This window comes from Drosophila mauritiana, unplaced genomic scaffold (genome assembly GCF_004382145.1).
Source record: "Drosophila mauritiana strain mau12 unplaced genomic scaffold, ASM438214v1 Y_12, whole genome shotgun sequence".
Classification (NCBI taxonomy): Eukaryota; Metazoa; Arthropoda; class Insecta; order Diptera; family Drosophilidae; genus Drosophila; species Drosophila mauritiana.
This window is the reverse complement of record NW_022881551.1, coordinates 258,969-279,777: the sequence shown is the minus strand read 5'-3', so window position 1 is coordinate 279,777 and position 20,809 is coordinate 258,969. Positions and strand designations below refer to the sequence as shown.

The 20,809-nt window shown below is 39.8% G+C and overlaps 1 protein-coding gene and 1 pseudogene across 1 annotated transcript; one reads left to right on the top strand and one right to left on the bottom strand.

Annotated features, from left to right (window-relative positions):
* Nucleotides 1-4,688: 4,688 nt before the first annotated feature.
* LOC117149992 lies at nt 4,689-7,513 on the top strand. Its single transcript, XM_033316881.1, has 2 exons — nt 4,689-5,916; nt 7,153-7,513. The coding sequence occupies exons 1-2, from the start codon at nt 4,799-4,801 to the stop codon at nt 7,169-7,171; spliced, it is 1,137 nt and encodes a 378-aa protein (XP_033172772.1). The 5' UTR covers nt 4,689-4,798; the 3' UTR covers nt 7,172-7,513.
* A 6,650-nt stretch (nt 7,514-14,163) lies between these two features.
* LOC117149993 lies at nt 14,164-18,149 on the bottom strand (annotated as a pseudogene).
* Nucleotides 18,150-20,809: the final 2,660 nt, after the last annotated feature.

The window sequence follows — 20,809 nt, the reverse complement described above, 5'->3', positions numbered from 1 at the left end:
TTGTGGTAAGGCGTGCTTGAGGCCATACATCAGCAATTGTGAAATTAAAAAGTGCATAACAAAAGTGCCTTATAAATGCTCTAATAGCATTAAATCAGCTCATAAATAGAGTGCAGTGTATATGCCATAAGAGCATAAATTAAATAAAAAGTGCCTGAAAACAGTGCCTTATAAATGCTCTAATAGCATTAAATCAGCTCATAAATAGAGTGCAGTGTATATGCCAAAAGAGCATAAATGCCGAAATAAATGGCTAAAAAACAAAAAATCTGACTGGACTACAAAAATAATAAAACGTGCCAAATAAAAAAAAAAAAATCATCTTTAAACATCGACGGAGCCTTAAAGAAGAGAAGGAAGTCAAATTCAAAGGAGCCTCTACCAGCAGCAGAAGCAGCAACAACAGCAGCAGCAGAAGCAGCAACAGCAGTAGCAACAGCAGCAACAACAGCAGCAACAGCAGCAGCAACAACAACGACATCAGCTAAGTCAAAACAAGAATTTTCTGTTTATCCAAACACACATATATATATAAATACATATAAAATACATATACACGTACTATATATATTAAGAAATTACAAAAAATTTTCAAAATGATGTCAGAAAAGACTATTCAATTCCTTAAGAAGCAGTCCGAAATTATTTTGGAAATTAGAAAGTTGGAAGTAAAACCAACATTAACAGATGTAGAAATTCTAAAATTAAATGAGCTTCAAAAATGTTTCATTGCTAATCATAGCAATTTGTTAAAGATCGGCGTTGTCGATCATGAATATTTTAACGCGAAGCAGTATGATTTAATAATGATGGTGTTAGAAAAAATTAAAAATAAAAATGAAAAAATTCAGGGCGAGTCGGTAGAAAACACTTTCCCTAAATCAAACACTGTCCCTAAATCAAACCCTCCCCCTACATTAAACCTTGGAATGTGTGGTCACCCTGAAAAAGAGGGTATAGCACAAAACAACGCTTTAAAAGTAGAGCAGGCATTTCGAAATAATGTTGGCCAATTTCGAGTATATCTAGAAGATACGTCTAAACTAATAGACAGTAGTCCAGATTTCCTTAAAATAAGGAAAAATAAAATTGAATTTTTATGGCATAAAATAGATAACCTGATTGAACAGGTGAATAGTCATTTTGAGAGCTCGCTATTCGAAGAAGAAATTAGCGAACTTGAATTTGACAAACAAAATATTATTACAGCCATTAATAGTCGACTCAGTGGCACAATAAATAAAGCTGAAATGTCGACGGTTGTTAAGGCGGAGGAGTTACCAACCCTGCCTAAAATACAGATTCCCACTTTCTTTGGTGATTCCAAAGAATGGGATCTTTTTAATGAACTCTTTACAGAGCTCATACATGTGAGAGAGGATCTCAGTCCTTCTCTCAAATTTAATTATCTAAAGTCAGCATTAAAAGGAGAAGCCAGAAATGTGGTTACTCATTTACTGCTCGGCTCTGGAGAAAATTATGAAGCCACTTGGGAGTTTTTGACCAAGCGATATGAGAATAAAAGAAACATATTCTCAGATCATATGAATAGGCTTATGGATATGCCAAATTTAAATTTAGAATCCAATAAGCAAATAAAGACATTTATTGACACGATTAACGAGTCAATTTATATTATAAAATTAAAGGCACAATTACCAGAAGATGTGGATGCAATTTTCGCTCACATAATTCTTCGGAAATTCAATAAAGAATCACTCAATTTATATGAAAGCCATGTTAAAAAGACAAAAGAAATACAGGCACTTTCTGATGTCATGGACTTTTTAGAGCAAAGGCTCAATTCTATATCATCATTCTCACAGGAAGTAAAACCTGTAAAGAAAATGATTAATAATAACAAGAATAAAAATTATAGTGACAATTGTGCATATTGCAAACTACCAGGGCATTATTTAATTCAATGCCATAAATTTAAAATAATGAATCCAGCAGAACGGTCTGACTGGGTAAGAAAAAATGGGATTTGCCTAAGATGTCTGAGGCATCCGTTTGGTAAAAAATGTATAAGCGAGCAGCTTTGTTCGACTTGTCGTAAACCTCACCACACGTTACTTCACTTTGCAGGTCATAATCCAGAAAAAGTGAATACGTGTAGAACAACAGGTCAAGCCTTGTTGGCCACGGCCTTGATTCAAGTAAAGTCGAGGTATGGAGGCTTTGAACAATTAAGAGCATTGATTGATAGTGGCTCTCAAAGCACAATTATTTCAGAAGAGTCTGCACAGATTCTAAAATTGAAAAAATTTCGGTCTCATACTGAAATAAGTGGAGTATCTTCCACAGGAACGTGCATCTCCAAGCACAAAGCGGTTATTTCGATAAGAAATTCTCCGAAAAATTTAGAAATTGAAGCAATTATTCTCCCAAAACTTATGAAGGCACTTCCAGTCAACACGATTAATGTTGATCAGAAAAAATGGAAGAACTTTAGATTAGCCGACCCCGATTTTAATAAACCGGGTCGCATTGATCTAATCATTGGAGCAGACGTATATACTCACATTCTGCAAAATGGAGTTATAAAAATAGACGGTCTCCTTGGGCAAAAAACTGATTTCGGGTGGATAGTTTCTGGATGTAAAAAATCCAAAGGAAAAGAAACCATTGTAGCCACAACAATAGAAATAAAAGAGTTAGATCGCTACTGGGAAGTGGAAGAAGAAGAAAAAGATGATATCGAGTCTGAAATCTGTGAAAATAAATTTATCAAAACGACAAAAAAAGATTCAGATGGGCGATACATTGTGTCAATTCCATTCAAGGAGGATGTCACCTTAGGAGATTCAAAGAAACAAGCGATAGCTCGTTACATGAATCTGGAGAAAAAACTAAAAAGAAATGAAAAACTTAAGGTTGACTACACTAAATTCATGAATGAATACATGGATTTAGGACACATGATTGAAGTGAGTGATGAAGGCAAATATTTTTTACCGCACCAGGCAGTGATTAGAGATTCAAGCCTTACGACCAAATTGAGAGTAGTTTTTGATGCTTCAGCAAAAACTACGAATAACAAAAGTTTGAACGACATAATGTGGGTTGGGCCACGAGTTCAAAAAGATATTTTTGACATTATTATTAAATGGAGAAAATGGGAATTTGTTGTTTCGGCAGACATTGAAAAGATGTACCGACAAATTAAAATAGATAATAATGATCAAAAATATCAATATATTTTATGGAGAAATTCTCCAAAAGAAAAAATTAAAACATATAAATTAACCACAGTCACTTACGGAACTGCATCTGCACCATATTTGGCTACCAGGGTTCTGGTAGATATTGCAGATAAATGTAAAAACCAAGTTATTAGTGCAATAATTAGGAATGATTTCTATATGGATGACCTAATGACTGGAGCTGATTCGGTAGAAGAAGCTAATAAATTAATAACATTAATTCTCCATGAATTGCAGAAAGTTGGATTCAACTTAAGGAAATGGATTTCCAACAATTCCAAAATATTAACCACTGTGGAGGACACAGGGGACAATAAGGTTCTCAATATTATCGGAAATGAATGTGTTAAAACTTTAGGACTAAAATGGGAACCTCAAAATGATTTATTTAAGTTCAGCGTAAATTGTAATGATGAATCAAAAAATATAAATAAGCGCGTTGTGTTATCAACGCTAGCAAAAATATTTGATCCGTTAGGATGGTTGGCACCAGTCACGGTTTCAGGAAAACTTTTTATTCAAAAACTTTGGATAAATAAAAGTGAATGGGATCAGGAATTATCCATAGAAGATAAAAATTATTGGGAAAAATATAAAGAAAATTTATTATTGTTAGAGAATATTCGAATCCCAAGGTGGATTAATTCAAACAGTTCTTCAGTCATTCAGATTCACGGATTTGCGGACGCCTCCGAAAAAGCATATGCTGCAGTAGTCTATGCTAAAGTAGGACCTCATGTTAATATAATAGCTAGCAAAAGTAGAGTCAACCCTATAAAAAATAGGAAGACAATTCCCAAACTCGAGCTGTGTGCAGCTCACCTGCTTAGTGAATTAATCCAAAGACTAAAAGGATCAATTGACAATATAATGGAGATCTATGCTTGGAGTGATTCCATGATTACCTTAGCATGGATTAACAGTGGTCAAAGTAAGATCAAATTTATAAAAAGAAGAACGGATGACATTCGGAAATTAAAAAATACTGAATGGAATCATGTTAAGTCAGAGGATAATCCAGCAGATTTAGCATCCAGGGGAGTGGATTCTAACCAGTTGATCAACTGTGATTTTTGGTGGAAAGGTCCGAAATGGCTAGCAGACCCAAAAGAACTTTGGCCTCGGCAGCAGTCTGTAGAAGAACCTGTCTTAATACGGTATTAAATGACAAAATAGATGATCCTATTTACGAATTAATAGAAAGGTATTCCAGTATAGAAAAACTTATACGTATAATAGCATACATAAATAGATTCGTGCAGATGAAAACAAGAAATAAAGCCTATTCATCAATTATTTCAGTAAAGGAGATAAGAATAGCGGAAACAATTGTTATTAAGAAACAACAAGAATACCAGTTTAGGCAAGAGATAAAGTGCCTTAAAATCAAAAAGGAAATCAAGACAAATAATAAAATATTGTCATTGAATCCATTTTTGGACAAGGATGGGGTTCTAAGAGTTGGAGGAAGATTGCAAAATTCCAATGCAGAATTTAATGTTAAACATCCAATCATTTTAGAAAAATGCCACCTAACAAGCTTATTAATAAAAAATGCTCATAAGGAAACATTGCATGGAGGGATAAACCTAATGCGAAACTATATCCAAAGAAAGTATTGGATTTTCGGGTTGAAAAATTCGTTGAAAAAGTATTTAAGAGAATGTGTAACGTGTGCAAGGTATAAACAAAATACAGCTCAGCAAATAATGGGTAACTTGCCAAAATATAGAGTGACGATGACATTCCCGTTTCTTAATACTGGAATAGATTACGCAGGTCCTTATTATGTTAAATGTTCAAAAAATCGTGGCCAAAAAACATTTAAAGGATACGTTGCTGTATTCGTTTGCATGGCCACCAAAGCCATACACTTAGAAATGGTAAGCGATCTAACTTCAGACGCATTTTTAGCAGCACTCAGAAGATTTATTGCTAGACGGGGAAAATGTTCCAATATCTATTCAGACAACGGAACAAATTTTGTAGGAGCTGCAAGAAAATTAGATCAAGAGTTATTTAATGCAATACAAGAAAATATAACGATTGCAGCGCAGCTTGAAAAGGACAGGATTGATTGGCATTTTATTCCCCCGGCAGGACCTCACTTCGGAGGTATTTGGGAAGCTGGAGTTAAGTCAATGAAATACCATTTAAAGCGTATAATCGGCGACACTATTTTGACTTACGAAGAAATGTCAACTCTTTTATGTCAAATAGAAGCATGCTTAAATTCAAGGCCATTATACACTATAGTTAGTGAGAAGGACCAACAAGAAGTTTTAACACCAGGTCATTTTTTAATTGGAAGACCACCTTTAGAAATAGTCGAACCAATGGAAGATGAAAAAATCGGAAATTTGGATAGGTGGAGACTTATCCAAAAAATGAAGAAAGATTTCTGGGTTAAGTGGAAAAGTGAATATTTGCATACGCTCCAGCAAAGGAATAAATGGAAAAAGGAAATTCCTAATATAGAAGAAGGGCAAATAGTTTTATTGAAGGATGAGAATTGTCATCCTGCAAGATGGCCTTTAGGAAAGGTGGAAAAGGTGCATAAGGGGAATGATGATAAGGTCCGAGTGGCTAAAGTAAAGATGCAGGAAGGATATATCACTAGACCCATTACTAAAATTTGTCCCTTGGAAGGAATAAAGTCTGTTGACAAAAATGAGGCTGACCAAGAGCCAAAAAGACGAACTAGAGCGACATCGGGAATGTCCAAGATCGGAATCATTATGGCAATGTTGTTGTTTGTGTTAAGTTGTCAAGTTTCTAGCGCATTACCTAAAGATATAGCACCAAGATATTCTATAGACAAAATAAATAAAACCTCAGCAATATATCTAGACCCGCTAGGAGATGTTGAGATTGTGAGTACTTCTTGGAATTTAGTTATCTATTATAAAATGGATCCATATTTTAAAATGTTAACAAAGGGTAATGCGCTTATACAAAGTATGAGGAAAGTTTGCGAAAGACTTCATAGCTTTGAAGAGCAATGTAGTCTAGTCTTAGATAATATGCAAAGTCAGTTATCGGAACTTGAAGAAAACAATAAATTGTTTATGATGCAGTCTAGATCTAGAAGCAAGCGTGCTCCTTTCGAATTTATGGGTTCCTTGTATCATATTTTATTTGGTATAATGGATGAAGATGATAGAGAGCAATTAGAAGAAAATATGAAGAATTTGTTAGATAACCAGAACAACCTTGATAAACTAATTCAAAAACAAACATCTGTGGTTGATTCAACTTCTAATCTATTAAAGAGAACAACAGAAGATGTTAACTCCAATTTTAGAAGTATGCAAATAAGAATTGAGAACATGACAGAAGTTCTTAAAGAAAATTATTATGTTTATAAGGAATCAATAAAATTCTTTATGATTACGAAACAGCTACACTCATTGATTGAAGAAGGCGAAAAAATTCAAGCAGGCATTATAAGCCTGTTGATTGATATTAATCACGGTAGGCTAAATACAAATATTCTCAGGCCAAATCAGCTTAAAAAAGAAATTGCCAGAGTCTTTCGGAGAACCTAGTAATTCCAGGAAAACGGTCAGGTACGGAACTTAAGGAGGTGTATACACTGTTAACAGCCAGGGGTTTATTCATCGACGATAAATTGATCATTAGTGCAAAAGTGCCTCTGTTTAGCAGGCATCCATCCAAATTGTTCAGGCTTATTCCGGTGCCAATTCGAAATGAAGATCGGATAATAATGGTGCATACAACGTCCGAATATTTAATTTATAATTTTGAGATAGATTCCTATCACATAATGACGGAAGCCACATTAAATCAATGTCAGAAATGGCAATTAAATAAGAGAATATGCAAAGGAAGTTGGCCCTGGAATTCAGCGAATGATAATGCATGTGAGATTCAGCCTCTAAAGCCAGATAAAGCGGCGAACTGCATCTATAAAACAGTAGTCGACTCTAAAAGTTACTGGGTAGAGTTAGAAAAGAAAAGTAGTTGGTTGTTTAAGGTTCCTGCGAATTCAAAAGTCCGTCTGCAATGTACTGGCTCTCAAATTGAATTGTTTGATTTGCCTCAGCAAGGAGTTTTAAGCATTGCGCCATATTGTACGGCAAGAACCGACGATAAAATTCTAGTTGCCCACCATAACATTCAGTCCGAAAGTGAAGAATTATTATCAACACCTTATATAGGAGAAGTTAGTGAAGTGCCGAAGATTATTTGGGATCCGCTGAAACTATCAATATTAAATCATACTGAGGAATTTGAACGATTGAATAATGAAATTAAATTTATGAAAGAGAACCATCAAAAATTGAAAGATTTACATTTCCATCATATTTCCGGACATGCTGGTTTAATTATTGCTTTAATACTAATGATAGTATTAATAATATATTTCATACGGAAATGTGCTGTGCAACAAAGAATGCAAGCAATAACCTTTGCAGGTCCGTTGCCAGTACTATAAATATCAATAGTAAATAAACAATAAAATAATATAACAAATAAAAATATACAGTCCACTATATCGTTGTTTAATAGAAAATGTACTTCTACATAGAAAAAGCAAAATGTTTAAAATAAGTTAATTGAGTACAAATTGTTGAATTAAAAATAATATAAACCATAATTGTAATCCAATAAAATTAAAAGCCAGAAAAACTAGGCCCATTGAAATCTTAGTTGCAAAATAAATGAACATATATCAAATAAATACAGTCCACTACTGTTATAAATGCAACTAATATACTAATGTACATCTCAGCTTTGCTGGCCCTTTGGCAGAATGTTCACACATGAACACGAATATATTTAAAGACTTACAATTTTGGGCTCCGTTCATATCTTATGTAAATGAATCGAGAGCGATAAATTATATTTAGGATTTTGTTATCTAAGGCGACATGGGTGCATTGCTCAAAAACATGTGCACACCACATGAGTCAGTCACTTGAGATCGTTCCCCGCCTCCTAAAATAGTCCCTTAGTGGGAGACCACAGATAAGGTCCTCGCCGCTCAAGATAGGCAGATGTGCCCGAGCGTGGGACCTCGATAAGGCGGGGACTATTTACTTAGGCCTCTGCGTAGGCCATTTACTTTAAGATGCGATTCTCATGTCACCTATTTAAACCGAAGATATTTCCAAATAAACGCAGTTTCTTACAAAAACTCAACGAGTAAAGTCTTCTTATTTGGGATTTTACAGTAAATGTAAGGTGGTGGTTGAGGCTCTCAGGTGTTGTGTTCTTGATTTTTACCTGTGATGGTATAAAATTCGTAATTGTAAATACTTTAGATATGCTAGCGAATATTAGTATTTTCTTGGACTGTTCATCCTTTTCTTTTTCTTCTTTTCTTTTTTTTCTTTTTTTATGAACACAATTTATTAAAAATATTCATTCTATTTTTATACTGTTGGAAGTTCCTTCCTAAAAAGCTACGACATGGGCATGCTCGGCTCTTTTTGCCAGTACCCCTAACCCTTTGAGTAACCCTCTGCAGAATCGCGATGAGACTGCAGACGCGTTTCCAATTAATTTTCCGATCAGCACAAATTCAAAAGAATTTTGAATCAAGCTAAATGACACATGCACTGTGGATATCAAAAATTATTTGGTCGATATTAAATTATTTCGTATTCTTTACAACCTTTACTATTTATTTTTAATTTTTTTTTTGGTTATCATAACACCAAAATTTCATCTTTGTTTCGCCAAATAATTTTTTTTTAATTTTTTTTCTCTTTCTTTTTTTGCTTCCCATGTCGCACCTTACTTTCTTTATACTCAGGTATTTAAATTTTATTTAAATTCAAAACAAATTTTTACTACTCACAGATAACCATCAATTAGTGTATGTGTATGCTTACAACAACATCATTATGAAGCGACCCATCCCGGTTTGTAGTCGTCGGCTGCGCCAGTTATGATTAAGGATGCGATGTCCTTAATGTAGTTTGCTGGGTTTGAAGGTTTGGTGTTAGTTGCCCGAAGTTCCGAGTTTTGGTTTTTAGAGAAAAGACGTTGATTCTTGTTCGGTTACAAAACTGATCTGATTCTTTATTTCAGCGACGGTCACAATGAGACCTCCGCTGAGAAAAGTAAATAGGAAATACATAGTGCCTTAAATACTACATGTGTAAGTGTAATGCATAAATGCTGTGTCGCAGACTTTAAGTGGGTGCGTCGGGTGGCCGAAAATGTGAAGTGCTGTGTTGCCTATTCTTGAGTGGGTTAGTTTTTGGCTGATGTCGTGCTCCTATTACCCAGTCCGGAGTAGTATTGGTTTCCTGTTAAAATGTAATGTAAACATTTCTCCGCTACTAGCAACGACTGATCACTGGACGGTGGTTGGGTGGCCTAATTCAACCCAGTGTTTACATTTCGGTTACTTTGTACCAATTCCAGTGTAAGCCGGGCTGGCATTGCTGGAGGATATGTGTGCCGGTTGGAAACCGGTGAAGTGGTGAAAGCCACTTGCTAAGTCGATTGTTGTGAAATACACGGTCTTTCCTATGCTGTCTAGTATATCTGCAATGTTTGGGATAGACGAGACAGACGTTACCGACTAAGTCACCTGAAACATGGTCCATAACGCGTTGGAACGTGGCAGGGGCGTTCTTGAGACCGAAGAGCATTCTCGTGAAGTCGTAATGCCCATTTTCGACGGTGAATGACGTCTTGCACGCGTCGCGTGGGTTTATTTGAATTTGGTGAAAGCCACTTGCTAAGTCGATTGTTGTGAAATACATGGTCTTTCCTATGCTGTCTAGTATATCTGCGATGTTTGGGATAGTGTAGTATGTGCCTATGTTATATTAAGAACATTAAAGTATAATAGCATACTAACATATAGCAGCACTTTGTTGCAATGTTTATGTTTCTGTTTATGCAAGCAATAAGGCCCAAGGCGAATGTAACATGATCGCACACTTGAAGGCCACAAAGTATAAGTGCATGGTCAGCATTCCCACGCCGACCAAATGCATAATACATAAGTACATACATAGCTCGCTCTCCCGATAAGCCTAGATATATAAGATATACATAGGAAAGCCGCTCCGCCGCTGGCGTACCCGGCAGCGCATCTAAGTGGTTTAGCCTAAGACCAAATATATTCAAAAATGACAACGCAGACACTGTGAAGACGTTGAACTGGCAGAACCATTTCTGCCAAACAAAAATATAAGAAAAACTAAATAAAAGCTAAGTCAGCCTGACGGCTGCAATAAACAACAAAAGACTTGTGTTATTATTGGAGACTCATTACAATAGGGTATCTATCAGAGACAGTCTTCTCGTTTAATTTCCGAAAATCGATTACCAAGCGCCACTTTTTTTCGCCTATGATGTCACTTTTCTTAGGTACGACCCAAACGGGTGCAAGTTATCCAACTCATGAACATAGCTCCCTTCCACAGTTTATAAACAAATTTCAATTCTCAATCTCGTCGGCATTTCCTTTGTCTTTGTTTTTGTCATTGCCATTGCCAGCACTCAGCTACCCGCCAACATAAGCACCCCAAACTTAACAGCTTCCGCTTGGAGACCAAACCACGGCCAACTTATTGCGCATCAATCAAAAACTGCATCGATCAGCATAATTGAATTTCACAATGCAGTGGAACAATTTCAGCATAAAGCTTTTTCGAAAGTTTGGTAATTTTCCAAAAGAAAAGCTTCTGGCCGAGGTTGATTGGATTAGGACTTAGTATTAAGTGGATACTTAATACAAATTACGAGAACACAATAATAATAAAAATTCAGAACTCAACTACGAACCCAAAGAAATTCAAACAAATTTAAAAAAAGAAAAGGCTATATAAAAATTGAAGGAAGACCCCAATAAATAATAATCAAGTCGACCCAATCGAAGGAAGACTCCAACAAAGAATTATTAAGACCAACCAATTGAACGAAGACCCATACCCTCCCCCAACTACACTGAAGGAAGGACTCCCACGGAAAGTATCGTGAGCAGATATTACAATAATTAAATTAAATATTACAATATCAATTTAATTAAAACAATCTGGAAGATTTGATAAATAGTTTTGATAATTTAAATTTAACAATGGCAACCGGAGGTTCAGTATCAACAGTATCTGCGGGCGGGATATCCAGCGCCAGCAATTTGATAATGGAATTAATAAACCGATTAATAAATGTACAGTTGAGTGAAGTAACCAGAAAAACAAAAAATGAGGTGGAAGACTATAAGATCCAAACAATTGACCGAACCATAAAATGCGAAACTACTTTAGAGGTAGTTAAATCCTTACCAAAGTTCACAGGTGAAATAACCCAATATGAAGGCTGGAGAGAAGCGGCGGAAACCGCAATGAGTCTATATAAAATTGAAAGTGAACAATATTTTATCGCTTTAACAATTCTACGTAATAAAATCATGGGAGAAGCACACGATGCTCTAACCAACCATGGTAGCAATTCTTTCCAGACTGGATTTTATTTATAACGATAAAAGACCAATTCATATACTCGAATCAGAATTAAGCATCTTAAGACAGGGACGCATGACCATTACAGAATTCTACAACGAAGTAAACAAGAAAAAGACGTTACTCATAAATAAAACTATAATGACTTATGGAAAGGATAGCGTTATAACCAAGGAAACAAATAAAAAAATTAGGAGCAACGCTCTAAGAACTTTTATTTCTGGATTAAACGGTTCAATCTCAGAAACACTCTTCTCTCTTAACCCACCAGAATTGGCAAATGCTTTGGCAAAGTGTCAGGAATCAGAGTCTAACAACTTTAGAGCTCAATTTGCAAATAGGTATAATGGATTTAGGAATGAAAATAAAAATCAAGGAAACAACCTTAGATTTGCCTCTAGACAGATTAATAATACACCAAATAGTATAAATAATAATTGGCCGCAAAACGGGAACTTGGGAGCGAATAACAAATGGAATTTTAATAATAAAATTAACCAGAACCTATGGAAGTAGACGGCTTCATAAGAGTTTAAAATCGTCCGTATAAAAATTATAATCATCCTAGGAATAATAACAACCAGTGGAATTGTAATAATAACCGACACAATTTTAATAATAATTTCCAAAGAAATAATTATAATCAATACCCAGAGCAAAAACACAACACAAGCGCAGGTCATGTAAATCAGTCCGAAACACACCCCCCGATAAAACGGGAATCAACGGGAACAGTCAACCAGCCAGCTCAAAAAACAATGAGGGTAAATAATATCAACGAGGGCCATTTTTTAGATCAGCACCTTACAGAGGAATGCCTCATATAACAAGGGTAGACAGAAAAACTAAAAGACAACTCAAAATATTAATAGATACCGGAGCCACCGCGTGCTATATAAAAAAGGGTATTTATGAGAATTGAAGTGGAGTGGGCGGAAAAAACTTGTTGGTGCGGCTGATTCCCCCAGAAATTAAAACGCACGGGATCGACTTCAAAAATTTGCACTTTATTCTCGCACTTGAAAATTCAGACTGCATTAAAACTAACATTGGAAATACCGCGGGACCGCGGAGAGGTTAATACCTTGCGGGAAGGGAGGAGAGCGAGAGGAGAGAAGGAGAGCGCGAGCAGCGGTGCTTGCGAGCCGTGGAGGAGCTTTGAGTACAAACATTGGCCGCTTACACTGCCGCTCAACTGTTTGCGCCCTTCTGGCGTGAACATTCTCCCCCCCCCCCCCTTGCGTAGGCAAAGGTATCCCTGGTCGGCTAGACAGCAGGATCGGCCTCATCATTCCGTGCACGTTCCAGAAACGGTCCATCCGAACACCGTATTCTGCGCGACGGGCAACCCATCCTCAATTTTTAGGAACCCCGGTTGGATCAAATTGGCATATACATCTGATCCCAACACGAGGGAGATGGAGGCCGGCCGGTGGAAGCGCTCGTCCGCGAGACGAACACCGTCAAACTTGCAGCGGGATGGCGCCCCTGCGCGTCGGAGCTGGTAGCGCTGCCGGGTTCGGAGCGGGGAGGACCTCGTGCATGTGGAGTAGAGTGTGGTGGTCTCCTCCACACTTCTTGCATCCCTCTTGGCTGCGGCAGTCTCCTCCTGAGTGCTGATGGGCGAGGCAGTTCGAGCAGTACTTATTAATAAGTACTGCCCGAAGGCGCTTTTCAGCGCTCAGTTTGTGGAACCTCTTGCACTTTCGGAGAGGATGGATTCCAGAGCAGACTCGGCAGCGGTAGGATTTAATACCTCGAGTACGTCTGCTCTCCAATGACTGGGTGGCACGAGGACGCGGAGCCATTATTGGAGGAAGTGAGTAAGTCTGCCAATAAAAGAAATGAAAAGCTTAGTGTGAGCCGACTACTATTTGGGCCCCGGAATGGGGGAAGTGCCCTAATCCCTAGGAACGGAGGACTCTTTGTCCTCCATTTGTAGCAGAATAACTTTGTGGACAGGGCGTTTTATGGTGCCGCGAGACGTACGGATCTCAACGACTCGAATGCGATCGTCGGCTCCTGGAAAGGCAGAAACAATTCTGCCGAGCCGCCATTCGTTCGGTGGTAGATTGTCCTCCTTGACAACTACCATATCGTCGGCTTGGAGGTTCCTGGTCGGAAATTGCCATTTGTTTCGTTTATGGATTTCTTTAAGATACTCCTCTTTCCACCGTGTACTAAACTGCTGATGTTGTGCCTTGAGGTGTTGCCATCGATTTATTATCGACTTGGCTTCGCCCTTTATCTCGGGTTCCGCCGTGGAAAGCAACGGCCCTCCAATAAGGAAATGGCCTGTTGTGAGGGCCAGCAAATCTGAGGGATCTTCGGACATAGGGGAGAGGGGTCTAGAGTTGAGGCAAGCCTCAATCTTAGCGAGAAGCGTCGCCAGCTCCTCAAATGTATATTTGCGGACTGACGTCGATTTAAGGAACAGGGTTTTGAAGCTTTTCACCCCTGGCCCCTGGTGGGATGAACCGCCATACGAGTCCCTGATGGCTATATGCATCAGTCACGGACTCTTTGATAGCTTGGAGAAAGTCCCTGGAAATCAAAGTTGCCGCCCCCACAAAGGTCTTACCATTATCCGAATGGACCCGCTGAGGACAACCGCGCCTCGCTACGAAACGAGCAAAGGCCGCTAGAAATTTCTCGGTTGTTAGATCGGAAGTGGGTTCCAAATGGATAGCCTTCGTGGAAAAGCACACAAACACACAAACATATCCCTTCGTTATGAGACACGCTCTCCCTGTATAATTTTTTATTTCGAAAGGGCCGGCATAGTCGATACCCGTGTAGGTGAACGCCCTCGAGAAGGAGACTCTATCTGTCGGGAAATCGCCCATCAGCTGTGTTTGGAGTCTCTTCTTGTAAATCGTGCAAATCTTACACGGATTGACCACAGCATTCACCAGATTCTTGATTTTAGGAATCCAATACTTCGATCGGATCAGGCGTACGATCAACTGACTACCGCCATGAAGAGTAATCTGGTGAGTAAATTGGACAATGAGGCGCGACAGTCTACAGTCATAGGGGAGAATAATCGGATGACGTTCATCATATTGCAGGGTTTTGGAGGCAGTGAGACGGCCGCACGCCCTTAAAAGGCCGTGTTGGTCAATGAACGGGAACAAATTCACCAAAGGACTTGACACTGGAAGAGGCCTTTTCTCGGTCAGATGCTGAAGCTCTTGGCCATATGCTCTGCGCTGCGCAATGGAGGTCAGAGTTCGTTCTGCCTCTCGGATCTCTTTACTGGTAGGTCGTGAACTGGGCAAGAACGAACCTTTGCGGCAGCGTTTAAGGAAGCGTTGAACATAGACCAGAACTCGCAGGGCCTTGTCCAATTTGGAGAAACGTTCGAGAAAGTCGATGGACGGGCCCTTGACAAAATGCACTTTGACCGCGCGCTGCTCTAGCTCTGTCACTGGAAGAGTGTCGCTTTGTGCTGGCCATAGCTCTCGTGACCCTTGCAGCCACTCTGGTCCGTGCCACCAGAGATGGTTTTCTGCCAATTCATGGAGGGAATCGTGCAACTCTGTTGGCCACAAATGTGGTCCAGTTGTACGCAGGCTTTCGTAGCCAGGCTAAGACGATTGTGGAATCTGTCCAGCAGCGGATATCTGAACTGGCGGAGGGCATGTGCGGAAGGATTGCTGTCACCATTTCGGTTAACAGCACGGCACCACAGAGCTCTAGCCGAGGAAGGGAGACGGTTTTTACAGGGGCCACTCGTGTTTTGGCTGTAAGCAGGCGAGTCAGGATCTTTTGCCCCATCTCGACGCGGATGTATATAGCCGCTCCATAGGCTCTCTGAGACGCGTCACAGAACCCGTGGTGCTCTATGATTACCTCAGGCTGGTACCAGATCCATCTCGGAACGCGGATCTGGTTGAGGTCCGAGTACTCGTCTAAAAACGATTGCCACCGCTGACTCATTTCAGTGGGAAGCTTATCGTCCCAGCCTAAGTTTTGCAACCAAATCTCCTGCATGAACATTTTTGAACGGATTATGAACGGCGCGAGCCACCCGGCAGGATCGAACAACCTAGCGACAAAACTTCTCGCTTTGTATAGGAGGGTTCCACCACTATGTCGGGGGAACGAAATAGAATTCGTCGGACTTTGCCCTCCACCGAATACCGAGCGTCTTGGCCGTGCTTTCGGCATCGATGTCGAGGAACTCGCTATGAAGGAGGTGTTCGGCCGGGACATCTGTAAGGACGCTTTTGTTGTTCGAGGTCCACTTTCTTAGCGGAAACCCGGAGGCACTTAGGGCAGCTTGCAACTCTCGAATTGAACTTTGGGCTTCGTTTACGGAATTCGCCCCTGCCAGAACGTCGTCGACGTACATGTGCTGCTGGATGATGCGGCTGGCATTTGGAAATGGCACTTGGATATCCTCTGCCAGCTGTTGCAAGACTCGAATGGCGAGGAAGGGGGCGCAGTTGACCCCGAAGGTAACTGTTGTTAGTTCAAAGTCTCGGATATCTCCTTCCTTGTTTCGGAACAGAATTCTTTGAAACGGGGTATATTTTGGATCGACCCAGATCTGACGATACATTTTCGTAATGTCTGCACTGAAGACGTATTGAAAATAACGCCATTTCAGGACCTGGATCGTTAGATCGGATTGTAGGACTGGAAGGATGAAGGATATCATTTAAGCTGGTCCCATTTGCCGACGGACTTGAAGCGTTGAATACAACGCGAAGCTTTGTAGTGGTGCTTTCGGGCTTAACTACCGCGTGATGAGGAAGATGATACGAGGGAGAATTGTGAGTCGGCGGAACTTCTTTCATATGACCCAGATCCAGGTACTCCTGGATCACGCTGTCATATTGCTCTTTTAAGGGAAAGTCTCTTTTTTTAAACGATTTTCGTTTCTAAGAAACTGAGCTAACGCAATGGACCTTGAATATCCTAAATCGGATCCGGTATTCTCGGGATCCCGGAACGGGAGCGTCACCACGTACCTCCCGCTTGCGTCTTTTGTTGTTGTTTGGAGGAAGTTCCTTTTACCATCTTTACTGGTAGATCCTCCACCTCCCAGAACTTGCTGAGAAGCGTGTCGAGCGAATCAGGGTCGCCTATTTGGTGCACCTGGGTCGTGAAGGATGCGACCCGTTTCGGCTTACCCTTGGAAATCGGCCCCGTTAGCACCCACCCGAAAATAGTTTCTTGGCCCAGGAGGGAGCCGCAAATATTTTGTCGGGTGCCATCCATCATTATGGATGGTAGAATGTCAGCCCCGATCAGTACATCAATTTGAGAGCTCTCAAAAAAGGTAGGATCTGCCCAGCGGAGTGCGGGCAGGTCCTTCAAAGAATTCCGAGGGATCGGATAGGAGGGCAGTTTGCCTGAGAGCTCCGGAAGGACGTACGCTTCAGTGTCTAACTGTAGACCTGGCTTAGTAGGAGAGCGAATCCCGAAGTGACACAGCTTCGAGGTTTTCGCGGAGACCGAATGATTTAACCCGGAGACTTGGGTCTGGGTGTTGCGGAATGGCAACTTGATAAGGTTGAACAGGCGTTCTGAAATGAACGTCGCCTCGGATCCCGAGTCGATTAAGGCTCGGGCTCGGTTTTTTTTTTATATACCCGGAGCGCGAGTCAACAGACATTTGAAGAAAACGCGGGTACAATCTTACCGGATGGTTCTCCTTATAACATAAGTCACACCCTTTCTGTTTGATGCTGACCTTTGTCTCGAAGGATTGAAGCCTTTTTGGAACTGCCTGAGTCGGTTTCATATCTTCGATGGCTTCCAATGTCCGATACCTTTCGCTTAGGAAGGCATTCATTTCTTCCCAAGCTGGGATCTCGGATTTGGCAGTTAGTGACTGTTCCCATAAGGACAGGGTCTGCTTGGGCAGTTTGCTCGCGCAAAGGAAAACCAAGATACAATCCCAGTTTTCTGTGGATACCTGGGAATGCGCTAGTGCTGTTAAACACCCCTGAATCGTGGATTGTAGCTCTTTTAGAGCATGACCAGATTCTTGCGAAATTGAGCTCAAGTTAAAAAGAAGCTTGAGCTGGCTGTTGACTAAAAGTCGCTTATTTTGGAACCGATCTCGCAGCGCCTCCCACGCCGAAACAAAACCATTATTCGTGAGCGGAGATTTCGCCACGATGGCTTTTGCTTCGCCACTTGTTTTCGTTAGGAGATGGAATAGCTGAGAGGGTGCATGCGCGACTTGAGGCGTTGCTCTGTCGATTGTTTCGCCGATTTGTGCTGCACATGACTCGTATACTGAGTAGCAGTAGTCATATTTGGCTTGGAGAATAGGCACTGTGTCGAGGGATCCTTCTTGGGCCATTAGGTCAGAGCATGTTTCGTACTCTCTTTCTACTTTGACCCATAAGGCTCGCACCTGTTGCAGACGGACTTGTAACGTGTGTAGGGACGGAGAGGCTTGATCAGGAGTGTTGATCTTCGCTTCGAAAAGGCTTACGCGATCGCTGACGGCGATGAATTTATGCAACGCTGCGTTTGCGGGCGTTGGCTGCTCAGAGGATGCCATTTTCCTTGTGGTAGAGCGTGTGACGCGGAGGAAATCAGTCCCGACAGCGGAGGGACTCTCGGATTTTCTCGATAGAGAAGACTCACTAGACGCTCGCGTCACTGGTCGGGAAATGACCAACCTAGGAGTTGTCTTCGAACTGGTCGATGGCAAAACCTTTGCTTTCGGAGTGGGAGTCGCGGTTTTGACCCTGGGACTAACGGACTTGGGTGCTGGCCTACCGCGAGTGGATAGCGGAGATTGCGGGTTGAACTTTTGTTCTTTTCCAGGTGCGGGTGTCTTTTTCTTGTCTCCCTCTAGGGGCATGCTCAGCTATGCCCTAGGAGAAGGAAGTCAAGAAGGACTGCACGCCGCAAAAAAAGTGGAATTGAAAAAGAACCAGACACAGAGGGCACCCCAATCTGGATGGACAACGGATCCCGTCGGAACTCGGGAGAAAGTTGCAATTGGGATCTGGAGATTGGAGCACGAAGGAAAAAAAAATCCAAATTTCTGTGAAATAAGGCCCCAATAGATCTTCAATCTACTGGAAAAAGCTAAAATGAAGCACAATATAGCTAAAATTCAGTGTCAAAAATATAGCTAGGAGGATTCACAAAAAAAAAAAAAAAAAAAAAAATAGCTACCAGCTGGAGTCTGGATAATATCCAAGGATTTATAAAAAATCGCTACCGACTGGAAATCCCGAAAAAAAAAATAGCTAAAAGCTAATAGCTAATAAGCTAATAGCTAAATAGCTAATAGCTAATAATATAAAAAATAGCTATAAACTTGAATTTATAAAAAATAGCTACCGGATTTAGGACCACAACGAAAAAATCGCGACAATTTTATTATTTTAATTTAGGAACCAGAAATAGGAGCCAGAAATAGCTGTTAAAAAAATGTATTATTTGGCTTAAATAATTATTAAATAATCGGGTCAGATTTTTTTTTTTTAAATTTTGTCGTCGGACTTATTTATTTTTATTTTATGTTTCGATTCTAGGGTATTCTCTCGTCGCTATGCGCCGGTTTTTGTCAGGGCAATAAAGAACAAAGAGGAGACGAAAGAACTTGCAGGTGGCAAGCCTATGTAAGTCGCGACTGTGTGTATGTATGTATGTATTAGTTGGAGTTTAATAGGGGACTTGCCATATGTATTTATGTATGGAGAAACATATGTATGTAATGTAATCTCTGAAGAAAAAGTTCAGGTTTTATTTTATTCTGTATGTCGAGATTTGTGTTTTATTTTGAGCCAAGAGATAAAATTTGTTCTCAGTTCGGATTCGATATTATTTATTATTTTTGGTAATATATTTTATTTGTGTATTAAATTGGTTAAATCTATGGAGTGATTCTTATTTATATATGTAGATGTGAATTTTATTGTATGTATTGTATTATTGTGAATATATGTATGTCAATGAATATGTATGGATATATATATTTATGTGTATGTACAATTTTGCTGAATATATGTATATGTATATTTGATTTAATTTAGTTGAATTTGTGGTTTGTATATTTTATTGAGGCAAAAAACAGCAGTTTAGCAGCGGACGATAATAGTGAATTTTGGACAGTGTTTTTAAAAAAAACAAAATGTATATATATATATGTATATGCGCTTGGATACCAGCGGATCACCGTGAGACGAATTAGGGGGCCGGTATTGGCAAAGTGCTTGTTTATGCACTCAAAAAAAAAAAAGTAATCACGGTGGCTGGGCGCATGTACTTATATATTTTCACTTTTCACTTGATTCGGATGGACGGAAAGAATGAACGCCGTCGGAAAAACGAAAATGGCGACCACGGACGTAATAGGATTTAAAGCCGTACTTATCTTGATTTTTCCGCAAGGAGCGCTGGCAGGATCAGGAAGCATCCGGGTCGAAGGACCATGAAGTGGAGTGGGCGGAAAAAACTTGTTGGTGCGGCTGATTCCCCCAGAAATTAAAACGGGATCGACTTCAAAAAATTTGCACTTTATTCTTGCACTTGAAAATTCAGACTGCCTTAAAACTAACATTGGAAATACCGCGGGACCGCGGAGAGGTGAATACCTTGCGGGAAGGGAGGAGAGCGAGAGGAGAGAAGGAGAGCGCGAGCAGCGGTGCTTGCGAGCCGTGGAGGAGCTTTGAGTACAAGCATTGGCCGCTTACACTGCCGCTCAACTGTTTGCGCCCTTCGGGCGTGAACAAGAATAAAAGGGAATTATCAATACATAAAAGAGTATCTACAGTTCATGGATATTCAATCATAAAATATTATCATTTGATAAATATATTTGGGGGACAACATTTATTCTATGAAATTGAGGGTTTAGAATCTGATCTATTAATTGGATTCAATTTGTTAAGAAAGATTAGAGCTAAATTGGATATCGAGAAAGGAATCATGGAGTATAAGGGAAATAAAGAGAAATTCGAATATTTTGACGAGGATAAAAACGATTTGTGTTTAATTGAGGAAAAAATATTCTTCCATTAAAAGAATATATTATTAAAAAATATTTACATGAGCAAAAGGTATATAAAACCAAAACGGTAATTGCTGAAGGCAGTTTATATAGCTTGGGATCAATGAATCCTGAGCACGACGACGTTGAATTATCCGTCATTAATAAAATTAATAGTTCGG

Coding starts and splice junctions, on each gene's coding strand:
- LOC117149992 (XM_033316881.1), top strand. CDS start 4,799: ATGCGAAACTATATCCAAAGAAAGTATTGGATTTTCGGGTTGAAAAAT.